Here is a 21366-nt window from a genome sequence, read left to right as displayed (position 1 = left end):
CAGGAACCTCAGGATACTGTGGGGACCTCATGAAGAAAAATCTGCCCATATCTACAGGTATTGCAGGCAGGTCTGATGACAAGTACTTGGCTTGGCTTCTGGCCTAGAGAGGCTATTAAAATTTCAGTCTAGAGGTTCCTTATGAAAGGTTCCACCAAAGCAAACTTTGAAAGATCTATACGATCAATCACTAGTCTTGCTAACCTTATATAAATAATTAGGCCAAGGTTGTTAAAACTGGACTTGTTTTACAAACAAATTAGTCTTGATTTGGCTACCTCTGAAAATCAGGGTTTTTAGAGAAAAAAATTGTTTCAATAATGCACCTTTGTGCATGTTAAATTCTAGTTCTGATAGTCTATAAATGTTGTTTGCCTAAGCTGGACAACTTGAGGTAAATTTGAAAAAATTGTCACAATAGCACAGGTATGGACTATCTTTTTTCTTGTTACTCTGTGCAGATAGTAACAGGACCCCATGGGCATAAGAATGTTTAAACAACTAAAAATGGGATGGACTCCTCCAGTAATTGCATATGAAAAGTCCTTTCTCACAGTAGACCTATCAATAAATAGACTATAGTGCTTTATTTAATTATTCACTTGAGGCTGGGTTAATTGATACATCTCTAAATGAATATGCAAGTCATAGCCTTCCTGAACATGATCTGATAGTTAAGTAGAAACCCACCCCATATAAACCCAAGAGACATGATTAAAAGGATTTTAAGTATTTAAAAGATTGGAAATCTAATACAGCAGGGGTTTTAACTCCAAAATGGAAGGAATCTACTATGCAAGCTGACATGCCTTCTTAGTCATGTGAACCAGTGGAAGGCCTCGAATCTCTTCAAATGACATTAATGCACTGAAGGAAAATTACCAAAGGGTTAAATATAACATATACTTCTCTTTCTCGTAACATGAACCTTATTTTGTTGTCTTCCTGTCTGGTTCCAAGACTCCTTCACAGCCATAACTTCTAGAAGACAGATGATCCTTTCTACTCAAGGAGGTTCATATATGTTGTCTACCCTGGATTGACTGCCTCTTACTCTGTGGTAACTCCTATATATAAATACCTTCCCCAACTGACCAATGTTGACCTATAGGTAGAGACATCTCTACACCCCTACTCAGGAGAAAGAAGTTACAGAAAATGAGAACTTCCACCCTCAGCAACATCAATGTAAAATTGTTCCAGGGGGAATTATGTGGGAAACAAAGGCAAATGAAAATGGCAGATAAAATTAAATTTCCTTATAACCTGCAGCCCATTGGCAAATACTTGAGGCAAGCAGAGTAAAATGTTTCTCCAGGAGCTCCCTACTGTCTTAATGATAATGCTTTGCTAGGGGGAAAAACAACCTTAGCTTGACAATAGTGAGGCCTCTAATATGCTGTGAGTTTTCCTTAGTATATGAAAATCTCACTGGAAACTTCCCCTGGACTTTACCTCCCCGACTCCATAGTATATAACCAGTCTTTCCCCATGGTCCTGGGGCAGGTCTTCCCGTTCACAGGTCCTGTGCCCATGCTTTAATAAAATCACCTTTTGCAGCAAAAAATAAGTTAGTTAATTAATTAATTAAGATTAAATGCAAACACAAGGGGTGTCTGGGTCACTCAGTTAAGTGGTTAAGAGTCTCACTCTTGATTTCCACTCACGTCATGATCTCACGATCGGTGAGATTGGCCCCACATTGGGCTCTGTGCAGATAGCACCAATCTCTCAAAATAAATAAACATTAAAAAAAAAAAAACAGAGGAGGAGCCAAGATGGCAGAACAGCATGGAAGTCTTTTTTATCTCATGTACATGAAATATAGCCAGATCAACACTAAACTATTCACCACACCTAGAAAACTGATTTGGGTTTTCTCAAAATCCACAACATGAACCAGAGAACTCAGCAGGCACGCAGTGCAGAGAGATGAACTGGGGGAGAGAGGAGAAGCAGAGGGCAAGGAGCTGTTTCTGCTTGCAGAGAGAGGATGGAGATGGGGGGAGAGTATGGGAAAAGCACCCCCGAAAAAAGCAGCTAGAGAGAAAGTGGGGGGGGGGAGGTGGAAACAGCCGCAGGGACTGAACTAAAAAGGAAGAAAGGAGAAAGGAGAGGGTTTAAATTCCATTAAGACTCTGTAAATAGGGGGAGGACAGAGTCTGAAACTCCACAGCTCAAATACCTAGTGGTGCTCTGGTGGGAAGGGTGAATTTCCAGGAAAAGAGTGGGTCCCGGAGGTCCTTGGGCCACGCGAGATTTTTCCATAATCCCGCGTGAAATTTTTCTGGGGCAGGCTGGCGCCCAGCCACAAGTCTCTGGTCATTGGCAGCAACAAGATCTCACCAGCATTCCTGGGTACAGCCAGCACCCAGCCATTCCTCAGTGAGACCCTCACCCAGAGGATCTGAGTGGGTCAAAGGCTCAGTCCCTCAGAAGTGAGGGGTCAGGAAATGCACCCGCATCTCAGATAAAACCCAGGAGCAAGGTGCCACCTGGCAACCTGACAGCATGGTTACACTGCAAAAGTGGGGAGTGGACTGAAACTGAAAACAAAGGACAGGTGCGCAATTCCTGGTTAGGGAGAGCACAGAGTTCTGATACTAGTCTGAATACCTGGGTGATGCCATTGTTACCCCACCTGCGCATGCGCATACACACCTACAGGTGTCACAACAATCCACCCCAGTAAGCTAAGCAGCGCCACCTAGTGGAGAACGGAGCTGTTACACTAAGCCCCGCCCAGCTGGGCCAACCATGCTCTTCAGGAACACCACAAATCTCTCCACCTGCTTAGTTTAGGGACTATAAAGTGCTTCATAGTTTGACTTCTAGGGCAAAGTGATCTATCGTATCTCAGTCTGTTCACTGGCCCATCTATTCAATTTTCTTTTTCCTTTTTTATTCTTTTTTTTTCGTTTCTTTTCTTTTACTTGAATACAGAAAGATAATTTAAAAATTTATTTTTATATTCAATTTTTATTAAAAATATTTCCCTTTATTTTTTTATTACATTTTTTGGTAAAATTTTCAAATTCTATTTTATTTCCATCATTTCAAGTTATTCTATTTCATCGTATTCATTTTCTCAAAATGTCAAATATTTTTGTTTGTTTTGTTTCTTTTTTCCTTTTATTTTCTCCCCCCCCCCACTTTTTTTTTTGTAATCAATCAAACTCCTTTCAATAACCAGACCAAACCACACCTAGGTTCTAGTATCACTTATTTTATTTGTGTGTGTGTGTGTTGTTTTCAATTTTTTAATTTAAAAATTTTTTTCTTATTAATTCCTTTTCTTCCTTCAAAGTGATGAAATGAATGAATTTACCCCAAAAGAAAGAGCAAGAAGAAACATCAGCCAGGGACTTAACCAACACAGTTACAAGCAAGATGTCTAAACCAGAATATAGAATCATGATGATAAGAATACTAGCTGGGGTCGAAAATAGATTAGAATCCCTCTCTACAGAGATAAAAGAAGTAAAAGGTAGTTAGGATGAAATAAAAATGCTGTAATTGAGCTGCAATCTCAAATAGATACCACAGTGGCAAGGATGGATGAAGCAAAGCAGTGAATCAGCGATAAAGAGGACAAACTTATGGAGAATAATGAAGAGAAAAAAAGAGGGAGAGGAAAGCAAAAGAGCACGATTTAAGAAAAAGAGAAGTTAATGACTTAATAAAAAGGAACAACATCAGAATTATAGGGGTTCCAGAAGATCAAGAGAGAGAAATAAGGGTAGAAGGGTTATGTGAGCAAATTATAGCAGAAAACTTTCCTAACCTGCGGAAAGATGCAGACATCAAAATCCAGGAAGCACAGAGGACACCCACAAGATTCAACAAAAACCCACCATCAACAAGGCATATCAGAGTCAAATTCACAAAATACTCAGGCAAGGAAAAAATAATGAAAGCAACAAGGGGCGGAAAATGCTTAACCTACAAGGGAAGACAGATCAGGTTTGCAGCAGATCTATCCACAGAAACTTGGCAGGCCAGAAAGGAGTGACAGGATATATTCAATGTGCTGAATCAGAAAAATATGCAGCCAAGAATTCTTTACCTAGCAAGGATGTCAGTCAAAATAGAGAGATAAAATGTTTTCCAAACAAACAAAAACTAAAGGAGTTCGTGACCACTAAACCAGCCCTGCAAAAAATTTTAAGGGGGAATCTCTGAGGGGAGAAAAGATGGAAAAAAAAAAAAAAGAAAGAAAGAAAGACCAAAAGTAACAAAGACTAGAAAGGACCAGAGAATGCCACCAGAAACTCCAACTCTACAAGAAATATAACGGCAATAACTCATATCTTTCAGTACTCACTCTAAACGTCAAAGGACTAAATGCTCCAATCAAAAGATATAGGGTAACAGAATGGATAAGAAAACAAAACCCATCTATATACTGTTTACAAGAGACCCACTTTAGACCTAAAGACACCTTCAGATTGAAATGGATGGAGAACCATTTATCATGCTAATGGTCACCAAAAGAAAGCTGGAGTAACCATACTTATATCAGACAATCTAGACTTTAAAATAAAAACTGTAACAAGAAATGAAGAAGGGGATTATATCATAATTAAGGGCTCTATCTACCAAGAAGGCGTAACAACTGTAAACATTTATGCTCCAAATGTGGAAGAACCCAAATATATAAACCAATTAATCACAAACATAAAGAAACTCGTTGATAATAATACCATAATAGTAGGGGACTTCAACACCCCACTTACAGCAATGGACAGATCATCTAAACAGAAAATCGACAAGGAAACCATGGCTCTGAATGACACACCGGACCAGATGGACTTAACAGTTCTATTCAGAACATTTCATCCTATAACAGCAGAATATACATTCGTCTCCTGTACACATGGACCATTTTCAAGAATGGACCACATACTGGACACAAATCAGCCCTCAACAAGTACAGAAAGATCGAGATCATACCGTGCATATTTTCAGACCACAATGCTATGGAGCTCGAAATGAACCAGAAGAAAAGATTTGGAAAGATAACAAATACTTGGAGACTAAAAAACACCTTACTAAAGAACGAATGGGCTAACCAAGAAGTTAAGGAGGAAGTTAAGGAGGAAGTTAAGGAAAAGTACATGGAACCCAATGAAAATGATGACACCACAACCCAGAACCTCTGGGACGCAACAAAGACAGTCATAAGAGGGAAACATATAGCAATCCAGGCCTTCCTAAGAAAGGTCTCAGATATACAACCTAACCTTACACCTCAAAGATCTGAAAAAAGAACAGCAAATAAAACCCTAAGCCAGCAGAATACATAAAATAATAAAGATTAGAGCAGAAATCAATGCTATTGAAACAAACAACAACAACAACAACAACAACAACAACAACAAAAAACATGGTAGAACAGATTGATGAAACCAAAAGATGGTTCTTTGAAAGAATTAACAAAATTGATAAACCGCTAGCCAGTGTGATCAAAAAGGAAAAGGAGAGGGCCTAAATAAATAAAATAAAAGATGAAAGAGGAGAGATCACAAACAACACAGCAGAAGTAAAAACAATAATAAGAGAATATTGTGAGCAATTATACTCCAATAAAATGGGCAATCTGGAGGAAATGGACAAATTCCTAGAAACATATAAACTACCAAAACTGAAACAAGAAGAAATAGAAGTTTTGAAGAGACTCATAACCAGTAAAGAAATCGAATTAGTAATAAAAAATTTCTCAAAAAACAAGAGTCCAGGGCCAGATGGCTTTCTAGGGGAATTCTACCAAACATTTAAGGAAGGGTTAACACCTATTCTCTTGAAGCTATACCAAAAAATAGAGATGGAAGAAGACTTCCAAACTCTTTCTATGAAGCCAGCATTGCCTTGATTCCAAAACCAAAGACCCCACTTAAAAAGAGAACCATAGATCAATCTCTCTGATGAACATGGATAAAAAAATCCTCAACAAGATATTAACCAACCATATCCAACAATACATTAAAAAAATTATTCATCATGACCAAGTGGGATTTATACTTGAGATGCAGGGCTGGTTCAATATCCGTAAAACAATCAATGTGATTCAAAACATCAAAGAAAGGACAAGAACTACATGATCCTCTCAATAGATGCAGATAAAGCACTTGACAAAATACAGCATTCTTGGGGCACCTGGGTGGCTCGGTCATTTGAGCGTCTCACTTCAGCTCAGGTCATGATCTCACAGTTCGTGGGTTCGACCCCCGCATTGGGCTCTGTGCTGACAGCTAGCTCAGAGCCTGGAGCCTGTTTCGGATTCTGTGTCTCCCTCTCTCTCTGACCCTCCCCTGATCATACTGTCTCTCTCTCAGAAGTAAATAAAACATTTTTAAAAGATACAGCATTCTTTCTTTATTTAAAAAAAAATCTGAGAAAGTAGGGATAGAAGGATCATACTTCGAGATCATAAATGCCATATATGAAAGATCCAACACTAAAATCATCCTCAATGGGGAAAAACTGAAGCTTTCCCCTTAAGGTCAGGAAAAAGACAGGGATGTCCACTCTCACCACTGTTATTCAACATAGGATTAGAAGTCTCAGCCTCAGGATTCAGACAACACAAAGAAATAAAAGAATCCAAATCAGCCAGGAGGAGGTTAAAATTTCTCTCTTTGCAGATGACATGATACTCTATATGAAAAACCCAAAATATTCCACCAAAAAAACCTGCTAGAACTGATTGAGGAATTCAGCAAAGTGGCAGGATATAAAATCGATGCACAGAAATTGGTTGCATTCCTATACACCAACAATGAAGCAACAGAAAGAGAAATCAAGGAATCAATCCCATTTACAACTGCACCAAAACCCAAAAAATACCTAGGAATAAACATAACCAAAGAGATGAAAAAATCTATACACTGAAAACTGTAGAAAGCTGATGAAGGAAATTGAAGAAAACACCAAAAAATGGAAAAATATTCCATGTCCTGGATAGGAAGAACAAATATTGTTAAAATGTCAATACTGCCCCCAAAATCTACATATTCAATGCAATCCCTAGCAAAATAACACCAGCATTCTTCACAGAGCTAGAACAAACAATCCTAAAATTTGTATGGAACCATAAAAGACTCCAAATAACCAAAGCAATCTTGAAAAAGAAAACCAAGGCAGGAGGCATCACAATCTCAGACTTCAAGCTGTATTATAAAGCTGTAATCATCAAGACAGTATGGTACTGGCACAAGAACAGACACTTAGATCAATAGAACAGAATAGAGAACCCAGAAATGGACCCACAAACATATGGCCAACTCATCTTTGACAGACCAGGAAAGAATATTCAATGGAATAAAGACAGTCTCTTCAGCAAGTGGTGTTGGGAAAACTGGACAGTGACAGGCAGAAAAATGAACCTAGATCACTTTCTTACACCATACACAAAAACTCAAAATGGATGAAAGACCTAAATGTAAGATAGGAAGCCATCAAAATCCTTGAGGAGAAAGCAGACAAGAACCTCTTTGACCTTGGCCACAGCTTCTTACTCAACATGTCTCCAGAGGCAAGGGAAACAAAAGCAAAAATGAACTATTTGAACCTCATCAAAATAAAAACTTCTGCACAGCAAAGGAAACAGTCAGCAAAACTAAAAGGCAACCAACTGAATGGGAGAAGATATTTGCAAATGACATATTAGATAAAGGGTTAGTATCCAAAATCTAAAAGAACTTACCAAACTCAGCACCCAAAATACAAATGTTCAGTGAAGAAATGGGCTAAAGACATGAACAGACACTTCTCCAAAGAAGACATCCAGATGGCCGACAGACACATGAAATGATGCTCAACATTACTCATCATCAGGGAAATATAAACCAAAACCACAATGAGATACCACCTCACACCCGTCAGAATGGCTAACATCAACAACTCAGGCAACAACAGATGCTGGTGAGGATGCAGAGAGAGAGGATCTCTTTTGCACTGCTGGTGGGAATGCAAACTGGTGCCTCCACTCTGGAAAACAGGATGGAGATTCCTCAAAAAATTAAAAATAGACCTACTCTACTACTCAGCAATTGCACTACTAAGTATTTATCCAAGGGATACAGGTGTGCTGTTTCAAAGGGACACATGGACCCCAATGTTTATAGCGACACTATCAACAATAGCCAAAGTATGGAAAGAGTCCAAATGTCCATCGATGGATGAATGGATACAGAAGAGGTGGTGTATATATACAATGGAGTATTACTCAGCAATCAAAAAGAATGAAATCTTGGGCACCTGAGTGGTTCAGTTGGTTGAGTGTCTGACTTCGGCTCAAATCATGATCTCACGGTTTGTGGGTTCGAGCCCTGCATCAGGCTCTGTGCTGAATGCTTGCTCAGAAGCTGGAGCCTGTTTTGGATTCTGTGTCTCCTTCTCCCTCTGCCCCTCCCCAGTTCATACTCCCCATGTAGTTTGCAACTACATGGATGAAATTAGAGGGTATCATGCTAAGTAAAATTAGTCAGTGAGAGAAAGACAAATAGCATATGACTTCACTCATGAGGACTTTAAGATACAAAACAGATGAACATAAAGGAAGGGAAGCAAAAAAATAATATAAAAACAGAGAGGAGGATGAAACATAAGAAACTCTTAAATACTGAGAACAAACAGGATTACTGGAGGGGGATTGGGAGGGGAGATGGGCTAAATGCATAAGGGTCATTAAGGAATCTACTCCTGAAATCGTTATTGCACTATATGCTAACTTAGATGTAAATTTAAAAAAAATAAAGTGCAAAGACATTTTTTAAATAGTTTATTGTCAGTTTGGCTTCCATATAACACCCAGTGCTCATCCCCACAAGTGCCCTCCTCCATGCCCATCATCCCCCTTCCCCTCTTCCCCACCCCCATCAGCCCTCAGTGTGTTCTCGGCATTCAAGAGTCTCTCATGATTTGCCTCCCTCCTTCTCCCCCACTATTTTTCCCCTTCTTCTCCCCCATGGTCCGCTGTTAAGTTCCTCCTAATCCACCTATACATGCAAACATACGGTATCTGTCCTTCTCTGCCTGACTTATTTTGCTCGGCATAACACCCTCAACTTCCATCCATGTTGCTACACATGGCCAGATTTCATTCTTTCCCATTGTCATGTAGTATCCCATTGTATAGATAAACCACATCTTCTTGATCCACTTGTCAATTGAAAGACACTTGGGCTCTTTCCATGTTTTGGCTATTGTTGAGAGTTCTTAAAAAAATAAAAAGTATCATTTAACATATATAAAAAATATCATAAAATGCAAAACTATGTGGGTGCCTGGGTGTTTCAGTCGGTTAAGCGTCCAACTTTGGCTCAGGTCATGATCTCCCGGTTTGTGGGTTCGAGACCCACACAGCTCAGAGCCTGGAGCCTGCTTCGGATTCTGTGTCTCCCTCTCTCTCTGTCCCTCCCCTGCTTGTGCTCTCTATCTCTATCTCTCTCAAATAAACATTAAAAAATGTTTAATAAAATAAAATGCAAAACTATCAAAATAACAAAAAGAAAACATGAAAATTTAAATGACCTTGGGTTCAGTGATGAGTGTTAACACAGAACACCAAAAGCCATTAACACAAAAGAAATAAATTGATAATGTGAACTTCCTAAAATTAAAACTTCTACTTTGTGAAAAACCTTGCTCAGAAAACAAAAAGACAAGCCACAAACTGAGGGAAGTATTTTCAAAACATACATCTTACATTTGGCAAAGATTTGTGTTTAGAATAGACCAAAAACTCAAAACTCAGTAATTGGGAAACAAACACCCTAACTGATAACAAATGAGTAAGGATCTAAATAGATGCCTGGAGAGGGAAGAGATACAGATGGTTGATAAGCATGCACAACCTTGCCAGACACCATCATAAGGAAATTACAAATTTAAACAACAGTGAGAGACTGCTGTACACCTCTTGAAATGCTAAACTCCAGGATACCAGCTGGTGGAAGGTGAGGAATGACAGGAATGCTCCTTCATGCTGGGCCACTGTGGAAGACAGTTTGGCCTTTTCCCCAAAGCTAAATGAGTCTCACATTAAGATCCAAAAATCACAGTTCTAGTTATTTAGACAACTGCTTTCAAACCTGTTTCTAAACAAAAACTTTCTTTTATATATATATATATATATATATAAATATATATATAATAGTTTCTTTATAAAGAATTTTAAATTTATAAATTTAAATTTATATTTCTTTTAGAAATATATATATTTATAGTTTATTTATTTTTGAGACAGAGAGAGACAGAACATGAGTGGGGGAGGGACAGAGAGAGAGGGAGACAGAATCTGAAACAGGTTCCAGGCTCTGAGCTCTTAGCACAGAACCCAATGCGGGACTCGAACCCACGAACTGTGAGATCATGACCTGAGCTGAAGTCAGACATTCAACTGACTGAGCCACACAGGTGCCCTTCTAAACAAAAACTTTCATGTATTTACATATAGAAGTTCTGTTTAATAATGGTTACAAACTTAAACCAGAATGTCCTTCAATAGGTGAATCCCTAAGCAAACTGAAGTGCATCCATTTAAAGAAAGCAGAACATCACAACCTCAAATATACCTCTTTGGCAGAAAAATTATTTGGGTTGATTAATTTTAAGAAACAGCAGACACAGGGGAATCTCTGGAAGCTGGGTAGAAGTTGCTGTTTGGTGAGTAAAATGCATGCTTATAAAGGAGAGCTCCATTTCTTTCTTTTTTTTAATATTTTTATTTATTTCTAGGAGAGAGAGAGAGACAGCATGAGCAGGGGAGGGTCAGAGAGAGAGGGAGACACAGACTCTGAAACAGGCTCCAGGCTCCGAGCCGGCAGTCAGCACAGAGCCCGACGCGGGGCCCGAACCCACGAACCGCGAGATCATGACCCAAGCAAAAGTCGGACGCTTAACCGACTAAGCCACCCAGGCGCCCCAGGATAGCTCCATTTCTAAGGGTGTCTCCCTCTTAGAACAGAAAATTGACTAAATCTCAAGAAACTCTTAGCAAAAGAGAAGACACAGACTTAAAGCTGTATTAACGACCATAACCTTGTTTACTGTGCTCATCTGATAACATGCCTTACCTGGCCTTCCCACCACCCAAAATAATTTGGTCTTTAGTTGAAGATAGCATTTAGGATGAGCGCTGGGCCACTTTGGGGCGTTACTCCATTTTTCTGGGTATCCGCCATGAGTACAGGACACATGTATGTTATTAACTTGTTTGTTTTTCTCCTGTTAGTTTATTCGCCAATAAAAAGAAATGAACCAGTACGCCATACAAAGACATGGATGAACCTTACATATACTCTTCTAAGTATAAGAATCCCAGTCTGAAAAGGCTACACACTGTGTGACCCATTTATATGAGATTTTGGAAAAGGCAAAACTGGAGATGACAATGTAGCAGGTTTCTCACAAAGTCATGACACCGAGGCTTTTCTTTCCAGGAAGCAACTTTATTCATGCCAGCATGACTCAGTTGGGTTTGTACCCAAAGAACTGAGCCCTGAGTGCCACATTTTTTATATATTTTCTATTTCTTTCTCTCTCGTATATGGTAAAACACAAACATGCAGTCTGATTAGGTAGTCTCATGTACAAGGTCGTGAGGGATGTTGTCACATACATGTATGGCCAGGTTGCCTTGAGGTGTTTTTTTTTTTTTTCTTTCCTTAGGTAGGGTATCCTACCTACCACAATAAAAGGATCAGAGGGTGGGGTTTTTAAGTATTCCATGATATTTGAGTGCCACTCAATTTATACCTGCCACTATGTGTTTGTCAAAACCCAAAGATTTTTACATCCCAAAGAGTAAATCATAATCTAATAAAAGTCAGTTATTTAGGATGAGGGAGTATCACAGGATGGTGTAGGGGACAAGGACAGGCCACCCCAAATGTGCCACTTTGGCATACAAGTCATTTTAAATAAAAGTTACATGGGGCTCCTGGGTGGCTCCATCAGTTAAGCATCCGACTTCAGCTTGGGTCATGATCTCACAGTTCGTGGGTTCGAGCCCCGCGTTGGGCTCTGTGCTGACAAGTCAGAGCCTAGAGCCTGTCTTCGGATTCTATGTCTCTCTCTCTGACCCTCTGCTGCTTATGCTGTCTCCCTCTCTCTCCCTCTCTCTCTCTCTCTCAAAAATAAAATTAAAAGAAAACACATTAAAAAAAAGTTACTTAAGAGACAGCTTATGCAAGAGGGACACTCAGACCCTGTCTGTCCCACTGGAACCAGGACATCAGTCTCCCATGTGAGGGTCCCCCTGTATCAGAAAGTAAAGAGACTTCCACATCACCAGAGAAATTTAGAGCCCTGAAGGCTGTATAAACAAATCTTGTTACTTTTTACTAATTAACTACTCCAGCCCAAATTCTGTTTAAAATTCCTTACTAATTGAAGCTCCCAAGGTTTTCTTTGTCCTGTGAATTCACCACAGGTGTACTTTCTCTTTGTCCACAAAGTACAAAATCTGCCTGCCTTGGTCATTTCTTTAGGTCTTGATTTCATTATTGGACCTCCTTGAGCACATGATTACACTTCGGTTTTTTCTCCTATCTGTCTCATGTCAATTTCATTTTTAGTCCAGCTGGAAGAACCTTGGATCAAAGAAAATTTCTTCTTCCCCTTCAGGGAAATATAGACTGTGAAAAATAATCTAACTGTATTAGGATATATGGGGGGAAAAAAACCTCACTGTAGATTGTGTGGCAAAAGGTGCTACACTAAATAACTTTGAGAGTGAATGAAAGCTATGGACAAAAGGAAAAATGTACTGTACATAAACAGTGGACCCTATTTCATAAAGCTCTCTCCCATCAGGGTGGTAGCTAACAGTTCTGAAAATGCCACATCTGTGATCTGGAACAGAGCGATGAATTACTTAAATGGCAGGTGGTAAGTGCCAGGTTTTCTCACTACTGGAGTGAGAAGTTACAGACCAGCAAAGGGAGAAGATCACAATGCCCATGTGATGGTGGACCAGGTTGGAGACACCAGTGTAAATTCATCTTTACACTTAATGTAGATACAGGCAGTTCCACATAGAAAACTTTATAATTAAATGTGTGTACATATTCATATATTTCCTTGCATTGTCCAATGAGCACATTTAGTTCCCACATTTAATTAAAATTTTTTTAATGTTTTATTTATTTCTAGGAGAGAGAGAGAGAGAGACAGCGTGAGCAGGGGAGGGTCAGAGAGAGAGGGAGTCACAGACTCTGAAACAGGCTCCAGGCTCTGAGCTGGCAGTCAGCACAGAGCCCGACGCGGGGCTCGAACCCACGAACCGCGAGATCATGACCTAAGCGAAAGTGGGACGCTTAACCGACTAAGCCACCCAGGCGCCCCAAAATTCATTATCTTCAGGTCATCCACATTTTTATCTTCATGAATGTGTTAGTTTCTTTGGGCTGCCATAGCAAATTAGCACAAACTGGATGGGTGAAAAGGACAGANGAGATCATGACCTGAGCGAAAGTCGGATGCTTAACCGACTAAGCCACCCAGGCGCCCCTCCCACATTTAATTTTTTAAATACCATTCTCTAAGGAAAGGAACCAGGTCTCCTTGAAGAAATTTCTGACATCAAGACTGAGGCAGAAAATATAGAAGCCAGGATAATCTTGAATCTCAAAAAATAACAAATTACCAAGAAAACCTACACAAAGATGGAAAGAAGTCAAAGGAAAACAGGAGGACCCAGTAGAAAGTGCACTTAATGGCCAAGCAAGAATGAACCAGCGACCAAACACTGTAGTGCTGGAGTACAACCAACAGCCTAAAATGACTGCCCAGGTGTCCACACTGGTATAAACAAACAAACAAACAAACAAACAATAAGGAAACCACAGGTCCAAAAGTGGAGTCACTTATGTTCAGAGACTCAGCAAACCAAGACTTACTACCTAACCTAACTGCAGTTTCACACACACATGCCCCAGGTAATGTTTAACCAGTCAACCTGGAAAATGTACCGAATAGCCCCTTCAGGTCTCCTTGGAATGACGACCTTGCCTAGAACAATGCATCCTTTGCTGATGATTTTCTTTTTTTCAATGCCTTCTCTGTCTTTAAAAACTTTTCTTTCCCTGTAGTTCAAAGGAGCTCCTTTCTGTTTGCTAGACGGGATGCTGCCTGCTTCATCAATCATTCAATGAAGCCAATGGAATCTTTTAAATTACTTGGCTGCATTTCTATTAACAGATTACATAAGTCTTTTTTTTTTTAATGGTTTGAATAGACCTATCATATTCCACATAATAGATGTAGACACTCAGCCATCCATCAAGGAGGTGGAGCTAACTCCTCTATCCTACAGTGTGGGCTCCGCATAGTGCATTCCTGCTCAAGAAGACACATTATATGCACACGGGAAAGAGTAATTCATGGTGGGGAAGCCTGACAAACACTGCCCCAGCCAGGTGACCAAAGTGAACACAGAAAGTGATAAGTGGCCTCCCAAGCATGTTCCCTTGATATAAAGCGATGACAGAACACTTTACCTCTGTGATCTGTTTCCTCAAAACCCATAACCCCCATCTAATCATGAGGCAAACATCAAGTAAATCCTACTGGGGGACTTTCTATCAAATACCTGACCTGTCCTCCTCGACACTGCCAAGGTCACAGAAACAAGACAAGTCTGAGTGACTGTCACAGCCATGAAAAGCCTCAAGGGACATGATGAATACATGTCATGTGGTGCCCTGCACACAACACTGGAGCAGGAAAAAGTAGAACAGAGGGACCTGAGTAAAGTATGGACTTTAGGAAATAGTAACGTATCAAGGGGCGCCTGGAAGGCTCACTTGGTTAAGCACCTGACTCTTGATTTTGGCTCAGGTCATAACCTCATGGTTGGCGGGTTTGAGCCCTGCATTGGGCTATGCGCTGGCAGTGCAGAGCCTTCTTGGGAGTCTGTCTCCCTCTCTCTCTCTACCCCTCCCCCCTCTCAAAAAAATAAATAATCTTTTTAACATGTCAAATTTGTTCATTAATTGTGACAATTCTGTAGAAAAATAGAAGAGTAGAATTTAAAGGTCAAATAAGAGAAACCTGGTTGCATCAGACTGGAAACCTAGAAGGGATGAGTGGCTTCCTACTAAAAATACACACTAACAAGATGGACCCCAAAATAAGGAAAATACAAAAAGAGCAATTAGCCATCCAGGGGCCTCTTTCTCCTGTTAGTTTTCCTCTCACTCCTCTCTGGGGTCTTCCTCTCCCAGGACAGAGAAGGAACAGGGACGGAGCTGTTCTGGAGCTCTCCTGAGACCTGACTCTACCCACTCTCTTCATCTCGCCCAGCCATGGCCTGCCCAGTGAGGACGGTGTGCACAGGGAGTCTCAGGGGTCATTGTTTGTGATGTGTCAGCTAGCACATTTTTGGATGGCAAGGCACTGGACACACTTACTGAAGTAAAATAAATTAATATTTTGTAGTCATAGAAATAAATCAATACTTGCAAGTAGCAAATTAAGAGTGTGTTTGGATCTGGCAGGCCCAGGGACTCACTCTCACAATGTGACCTGGATGCTCTCCAACCCTCCATCCTGCTACATGCCTTATGGGCAGTCTGCCTCACTGCATCTGGGGCCTCCAGCAACTCCAAGCTGACACCCACTTACTGTCCATTTTGCTGGGAAGGGTTTCTCTTTGGTTCCACAAAAAGTCATGGCTTAAAGTGCCTTTGGCCTGGCTTGGGTCACATTCTCATCCTTGAATCCATCAGAATACCCAGAGGATGGGGCATGGGGTTGGCTAGACTTGGATCATATGCCCATCTTCAAGGTGGGTGAAATGTGGGGGCTGCCCTCTGGAACTGTTTGGATGGGAGCCAGGTGAGATGTGGTTCTGAAAGGAAAGAAAAGTGCTGGACTTGGGCATGACAAGTGCTGGGTTGGGAGAGTACCAGATTCCGCATGACTGATGGTTGACCGTGCAGCTGTGGAATCCAAAGTCCAAGGAAGGAAGGGGTTCACTTAGGGTCAGGGACTGCAGCTGCCCATCCAGTGCTCTTGCTGGAGTCCCACGAGATCAAGACATTCTTCCACTTCCTGAAAAAGTATTTAGCATTGTTGGTGCTAAACTCAAGGTTCCTGCCTTGGGCATCAGGTACTCAAATCTCAGAGACTGGAAGGCACACAGACCTCACTCATGTCCCTGGGAGGGGGAAGCCCAAGAGTCAAACCTGCCCCCTGACCACATTAATCACCCACCCCCAAAGAACAAACTGACCCATTTTCCAGTCTCATCTCCCTCCTTTATAAAGCACAGAGATCAGGGGGCGCCTGGGTGGCTCAGGTGGTTGAGTGTCCAACTCTTGATTTTGGCTCAGGGCCTTATCCCAGGGTCATGGGATCAAGTCCCACATCGGGTTCTTTGCTGAATGTGGAGCCTGCTTAAGCGTCTCTCTCTCTCTCTCTCTCTCTCTCCGCCCCTCTGCCATGCATGCTCTCTCCCTCTCCAAAACAAAATATTTTTAATTTTAATAATAAAAACAAAAGAAAACAAAGAACAGAGATCAAATGTGAAGATGGTAAGGAAATTTTTTCTCAGTGAGGCAGTGGGAAGTTCAAGGATTATTCCATACCATGAATCCACACTTTGGCAGGGTATCTGGAGGCCATGGTCCTGGGTCATGCACGTGGCTCTCTGAGACCACACAGCCTCAGTGAGAAACTGACCACAGGGAGACACAGTTGCTCTCACACCCTTGATTCTTAACAACTATGCATGTCAAATGGGGAGGCCAAAGAACCGCAGGGCCAGTCTACTGTAAGGCTGCTGTGGCCAGGGCCACACTCATCATTTGGAGGGCCATTACTTCTCCTGGCAAGTTAAAAGGCTGTGAGAGAGGAGGCACTTGTCTCAACCACACAGATACTGGGAACAGAAACATCCCGTGGGGCTGTCTGCACTGCCCATGGACCTATTGCATTGCACAACAGCACAGTCAGCTCAGTAATTGGCCATGAGGGTAGTCAAGACCCTGCCTGGCCTGAGCTGGAGGACCATAGATGCCAGCCTGGATGGTTGGAGGCCAAGGTCTGTCCTGCCTGCTGACTGTTGACTGCCGATCACTCAGATAGGATGAAGGATCCAGCCGGCACGGGGAGGGCCTCACAGGCCCTCAAGAAAGCTGTACGTGGGGGCTGGTAGGCCCCCACATACAGTTCTGTACCAACCCACACGTGTCTACTGAGTGCCCTGTGGGTGGCAGTTGTGCTAGAACCTGGGGCAGCCCAGGCAGGGTGGGGCCAGCAGCCCCCTTCCCAGGTGGGAGGGTAGAACCCTGTATACCCTCTGAGGCCCTCCATAACCCTTGACTGGGGTGGAGTGGGATGTGAAAGTCAGTGACCAGGTGGTCATTTTGCTTTTTTTCTGTTACAGCCTAGGACTGAGGGGCAGAAACAAATGCTCCAGCTCAACCTCTGCTGCATGTGTGACCCTGGGTGAATCCCGTCTTTCCCGCAGGCCCAGAGAGATGGAGGAGGGGGAACAAAGCCCATTATGCTTAGGCCTAACCCAAATTCTGGCCCTGATCCACACCCTGACCCTGATCTCAAGCGTGGCGACCCCAACCCCATGACCCTCACCCTAACCCCACCCAGATTCTCAGGCTGATCCACACTTGCATCATGAACAGGCCCAAAAAGTTTCAGGGGATTCTCATTTTCTCCTGAGATCTCCTCAACTGTGCAATCCTGCCCACATGCCCATGGAGGTGGCCTTGCCTCTCATGGACTCACCAACTACTGATTCCCACAGCCCTTGCATACATCACCCAGCAGAATGGTGGGGTTTATTTTTGATTTTTTGCTAAGTTTTATTTTAATCCAAGGACTTTGATTCATACAAAATGTCATTGTAGAAACAATAGCAGAATCCAAAGTCTGGGTGATCAATATTACTCAGGCAGCAAACTCATCAATCACAGGATTGTTTTAAAGCAGGTCCCAGTTGTGTTGCATGGTTGGGACTTCTTTTTGGGTATTTTTTAACACTGTTCTTAAATATAAAGTTTTGCAACAAACCTTTGATTTATATCAAATATAATTAAAAATTAACAAATGAATACATTGTATCAAAAAGTACGAAGATATACATTTTCATGCACATACTTGTATATATGTATATATGTATATATTTTACATGCACACATAACTTATTCAAACTACAGCCACTGCTTGACTGGTCCAGATGCAGACAACTGGTTAATGCATTTCAAATTTGGCAACTCACTATGAGATCTCAGTGGAAACATAGGATAGCTGAAAAGAGACGATACAGAAACAAAACCCAAAGTCAGAAAACAAGACACAGTATCTCCTCCCCGACTCCCTGTAGTTTTCACCAATTCCAGCGTCTAGAAGAATCCAGACAAAGTGGTGAGGCTGTGTGGGGCTAGAACAGTGATTCTCCACCCAACACGGCCAGGGAAGTAGCTGTGGTTCTGCACAGAATGGATACATTCAAAATAACATGGGCCAGAGATGAAACTTCAGTACAAAATACACGTCCTTCTGCTTTGCAACAGGAGCACAGCGGTCTCATGCACAGTCTGAGATTCCATTCCAGTTTATTATTTCCTATTGCAGTAAAATACTCTGTAATCTTAAAGTTTCAGAGTGTTGTGCCTTCCAGTAAGGAAATTCTATAAAATGGTTTGGTCACAATCATGCTGAAACCCTAGAACAGGTGGCGGTCTTATGTGATTTAGTTCTATTAAATGTGTGTCTTTTGTTGCATAGCCCTATGGGTTAACGACATCCACTCACTGGGACACACCTCCACACAGACACGCACACACACATCACAGGCCAAGTTTCTTTAAGGTGAGTCATGGGGTGAAAGCCAATGGAACACTCAAATGATCCAGCAAAGAGACCATCTGACATTTCCAAACAGGGAGGATGCACCATAATCTAATCATCTAAATGTTCCCTTTCTTCACAAAACAAAAGTTCTCTGTGTTTCATGCACAGCATCCTAACTACGGTCTTTCCCTTTTGAGAGCAGCCATGAGATCGGATTTCTCTTTTGTTTGCTGTGTTCCCATGCCTTGTGCCACACACAGTGCTGGGCTTCGGGAACTCCCACCCGAGCCCCGGTACCCAAGGTTCTCCTTCACCAGTCGCTTCCTCCGAGCTTGGGCCTCATTTCAGTCAGGGCATCCCAAGTGCCCGCATCTGCTCAGACACGGGCCCTCCTCGCTCCTGCCCCGACGGCTCCATTCCACTTCCCCCAATTCTCCCTCTTCCCACCACCTCTCCCTCTCTCTGGCCTTATCTGAAAAGAAACTTTCACGACAACAGACATCATGCCCCCTTTGGAAGGCATCCCATCCCTGAGATTCAGATGTAGAACAAACTGAAACCCCACACACAAGGACACGCTCTACCCTGCTCTGTGGTTTCCCAGGAAACTCTTCCACTGGTGGGAGGAAAATGGGGAAATGGTCATTTCATTTCCACCTACAACCTCCTCCTGGATGTTATATGAGTGTTCTCCATTGACAGCAGCTTTCTACTTGGTTGATATTTGGAACGGTTTCCACAAAGTCCACCCACGCTTCACACAGGCCTCACGTCACCGCCCCCAGGAGCCTGGCACGAGAGGGCTCGGAAGTCAGGCACTTGGTCGAGAGCAGCAGGAGCCAGGGGTCGCTGGGGGACCACCCAGGCTGGACACAAGAGCATTGCCTCGCACAAGCCACACACACACACACACACACACACACACACACACACACACACACCGAAGAGCTGAGAGCTTCCTACAAGTTGAAATTTTTAAAGTTATATTACTATTTCCTTCCTCATTTTTCTGTTTTTTTTCTAGGTCAAGTATATGGAATTGACAAAAGAGGGAAGGGTGTCGTGATTAAAAACCAAAACCAACAGCAAGAATGGTTTCCAGATTTGGTCCCTGTCAGGGTTGACAGCATCTGGGAGAGGACAGAGAGTGTGTGAGTGTATTTCTAGTGTCCATTTGCTGTTCCAGGTACAAAGAGCAATGCCGCACAAAACGTGTGTGTGTGTCTGTGGGCGCGGACAAGACTTGAATGGAGCCAAAGGCCGGCTCCCAAGGCTGCTGTTTACCGTCAACTGTCTTGTCTTGCCAGGCTTTTCGACATGCTGGGCTCCTCTGTACCACACACTTGAATAAAGGATGGCCTCCACAAGATTCAGACCTCCTAAAAATGGCTCTAGGCACACACCCCAGATGCTGGGATCCATCACACAGGATTCAGACTGTCAGGGTCCTACTCAGCACATGCAGCCACTTCCCATGTAGGGTCTGTGGTATGAGACCCAGGCAGGCAGCATACAAGGGGAGAGAGAGAACCATGTCCCTCTCCAAAAGGGCTTTAGGAATTGGTCCAGCGTGAAAGGGGACAGGGGGAGCAGCGGGGCCTCCCCTCAGCTGGCCCCAAAGGCGAGGCCCCTCCTCCCAGGGGCTGCTGCCCCTGTATCGGTGCCCCTGAGCGTCCCTGGGAGCCCAGCATGGATGATAAAACTCATCGACTGGAACGCGCCCGCTGAGCAGGTGCGTGGTGGAGGCGGTGCAGCCAGCTAGCACCAGTGGTCTTGGTCGGGGTGGTGGTAGCTGTGCCGAACCCGGCCGCCCGAGCTGAGTCCCAGAGTGCAGTGGTAGCCATTGGGCACACGGCGGAGGGGGTGGGACTGGGAGGTCAGAGAGGACACGTAGGAAGTCCGGGAGGAGCGGCCCGAGTTGGTGGCCACAGCCTCCTCGAAGGTAAGCGTGTCCTCAGGCTGGGCGCGGGCAGTGTCCTCACTATCCAGACGCTGCCCCAGGTAAGGGTCAGAGCCGATCCGAGAGCCGGCAGCCAGGGGCTGACTGAGGGGGTCTCTCTGGAGCAGAGCATTGTGTTCAGAAAGGCCACGGCTAAGCCGGCCAGGGGAGAAGGTGGGGAGGCTGGTCTGAGCCCCAGCAAAGTGGACAGGGGAAGAGTTGGCCGTCTTATAGGTGACGCTGGGACGGGGGGTCAGCGGAGTCTGGGGGAGCTGCCTCCGCCCACCGCGGCCAGGGGTGCTAGCACCGGATGTTGACAACAAGGGACTCCCATTCACTGAACCACCACCCTACAAGAAAACAGAGTAGAGCAAATAAAAATCAAATGGACAGAGGCCAGTGCAAGTGAGAACCACGGAGGTGAGGGTGAGGGGCATGGAGAGGGGCAGGCACCCTGGCAGGGGGAGGGGACAGGTAGCGGTGCGGTGGCGGGGAAGGCAGATGGTGCCGGTTAGTCCTGGGGTGGTGGTCAGGGAACAGTGGGTGACAAAGAGACAGGCACAGTCCAGGGAGAGGAGAGACCAAAGGCCAGACCAGGGAAGTTG

At 43.2% G+C, this 21366-nt stretch overlaps 1 protein-coding gene across 1 annotated transcript in view; it reads right to left on the bottom strand.

Moving 5' to 3' along the window:
• Positions 1 to 19252: 19252 nt before the first annotated feature.
• CACNA1B (calcium voltage-gated channel subunit alpha1 B) overlaps positions 19253 to 21366 on the bottom strand; it is a 196237-nt gene continuing 194123 nt past the window's right edge. Inside the window, exon 47 of the mRNA XM_039220724.1 lies at positions 19253 to 21111. Within this exon, the coding sequence (XP_039076655.1) occupies positions 20581 to 21111 (531 nt within the window). The 3' untranslated portion in view covers positions 19253 to 20580. The remainder of the gene's footprint in view (positions 21112 to 21366) is intronic.

This window comes from Hyaena hyaena, unplaced genomic scaffold (genome assembly GCF_003009895.1).
Source record: "Hyaena hyaena isolate Hyena2069 unplaced genomic scaffold, ASM300989v1 scaffold_911, whole genome shotgun sequence".
In the NCBI taxonomy this organism is placed as follows: domain Eukaryota; kingdom Metazoa; phylum Chordata; class Mammalia; order Carnivora; family Hyaenidae; genus Hyaena; species Hyaena hyaena.
The sequence above is the reverse complement of the archived record's forward strand: the minus strand, read 5'-3'. Positions and strand labels throughout refer to the sequence as shown.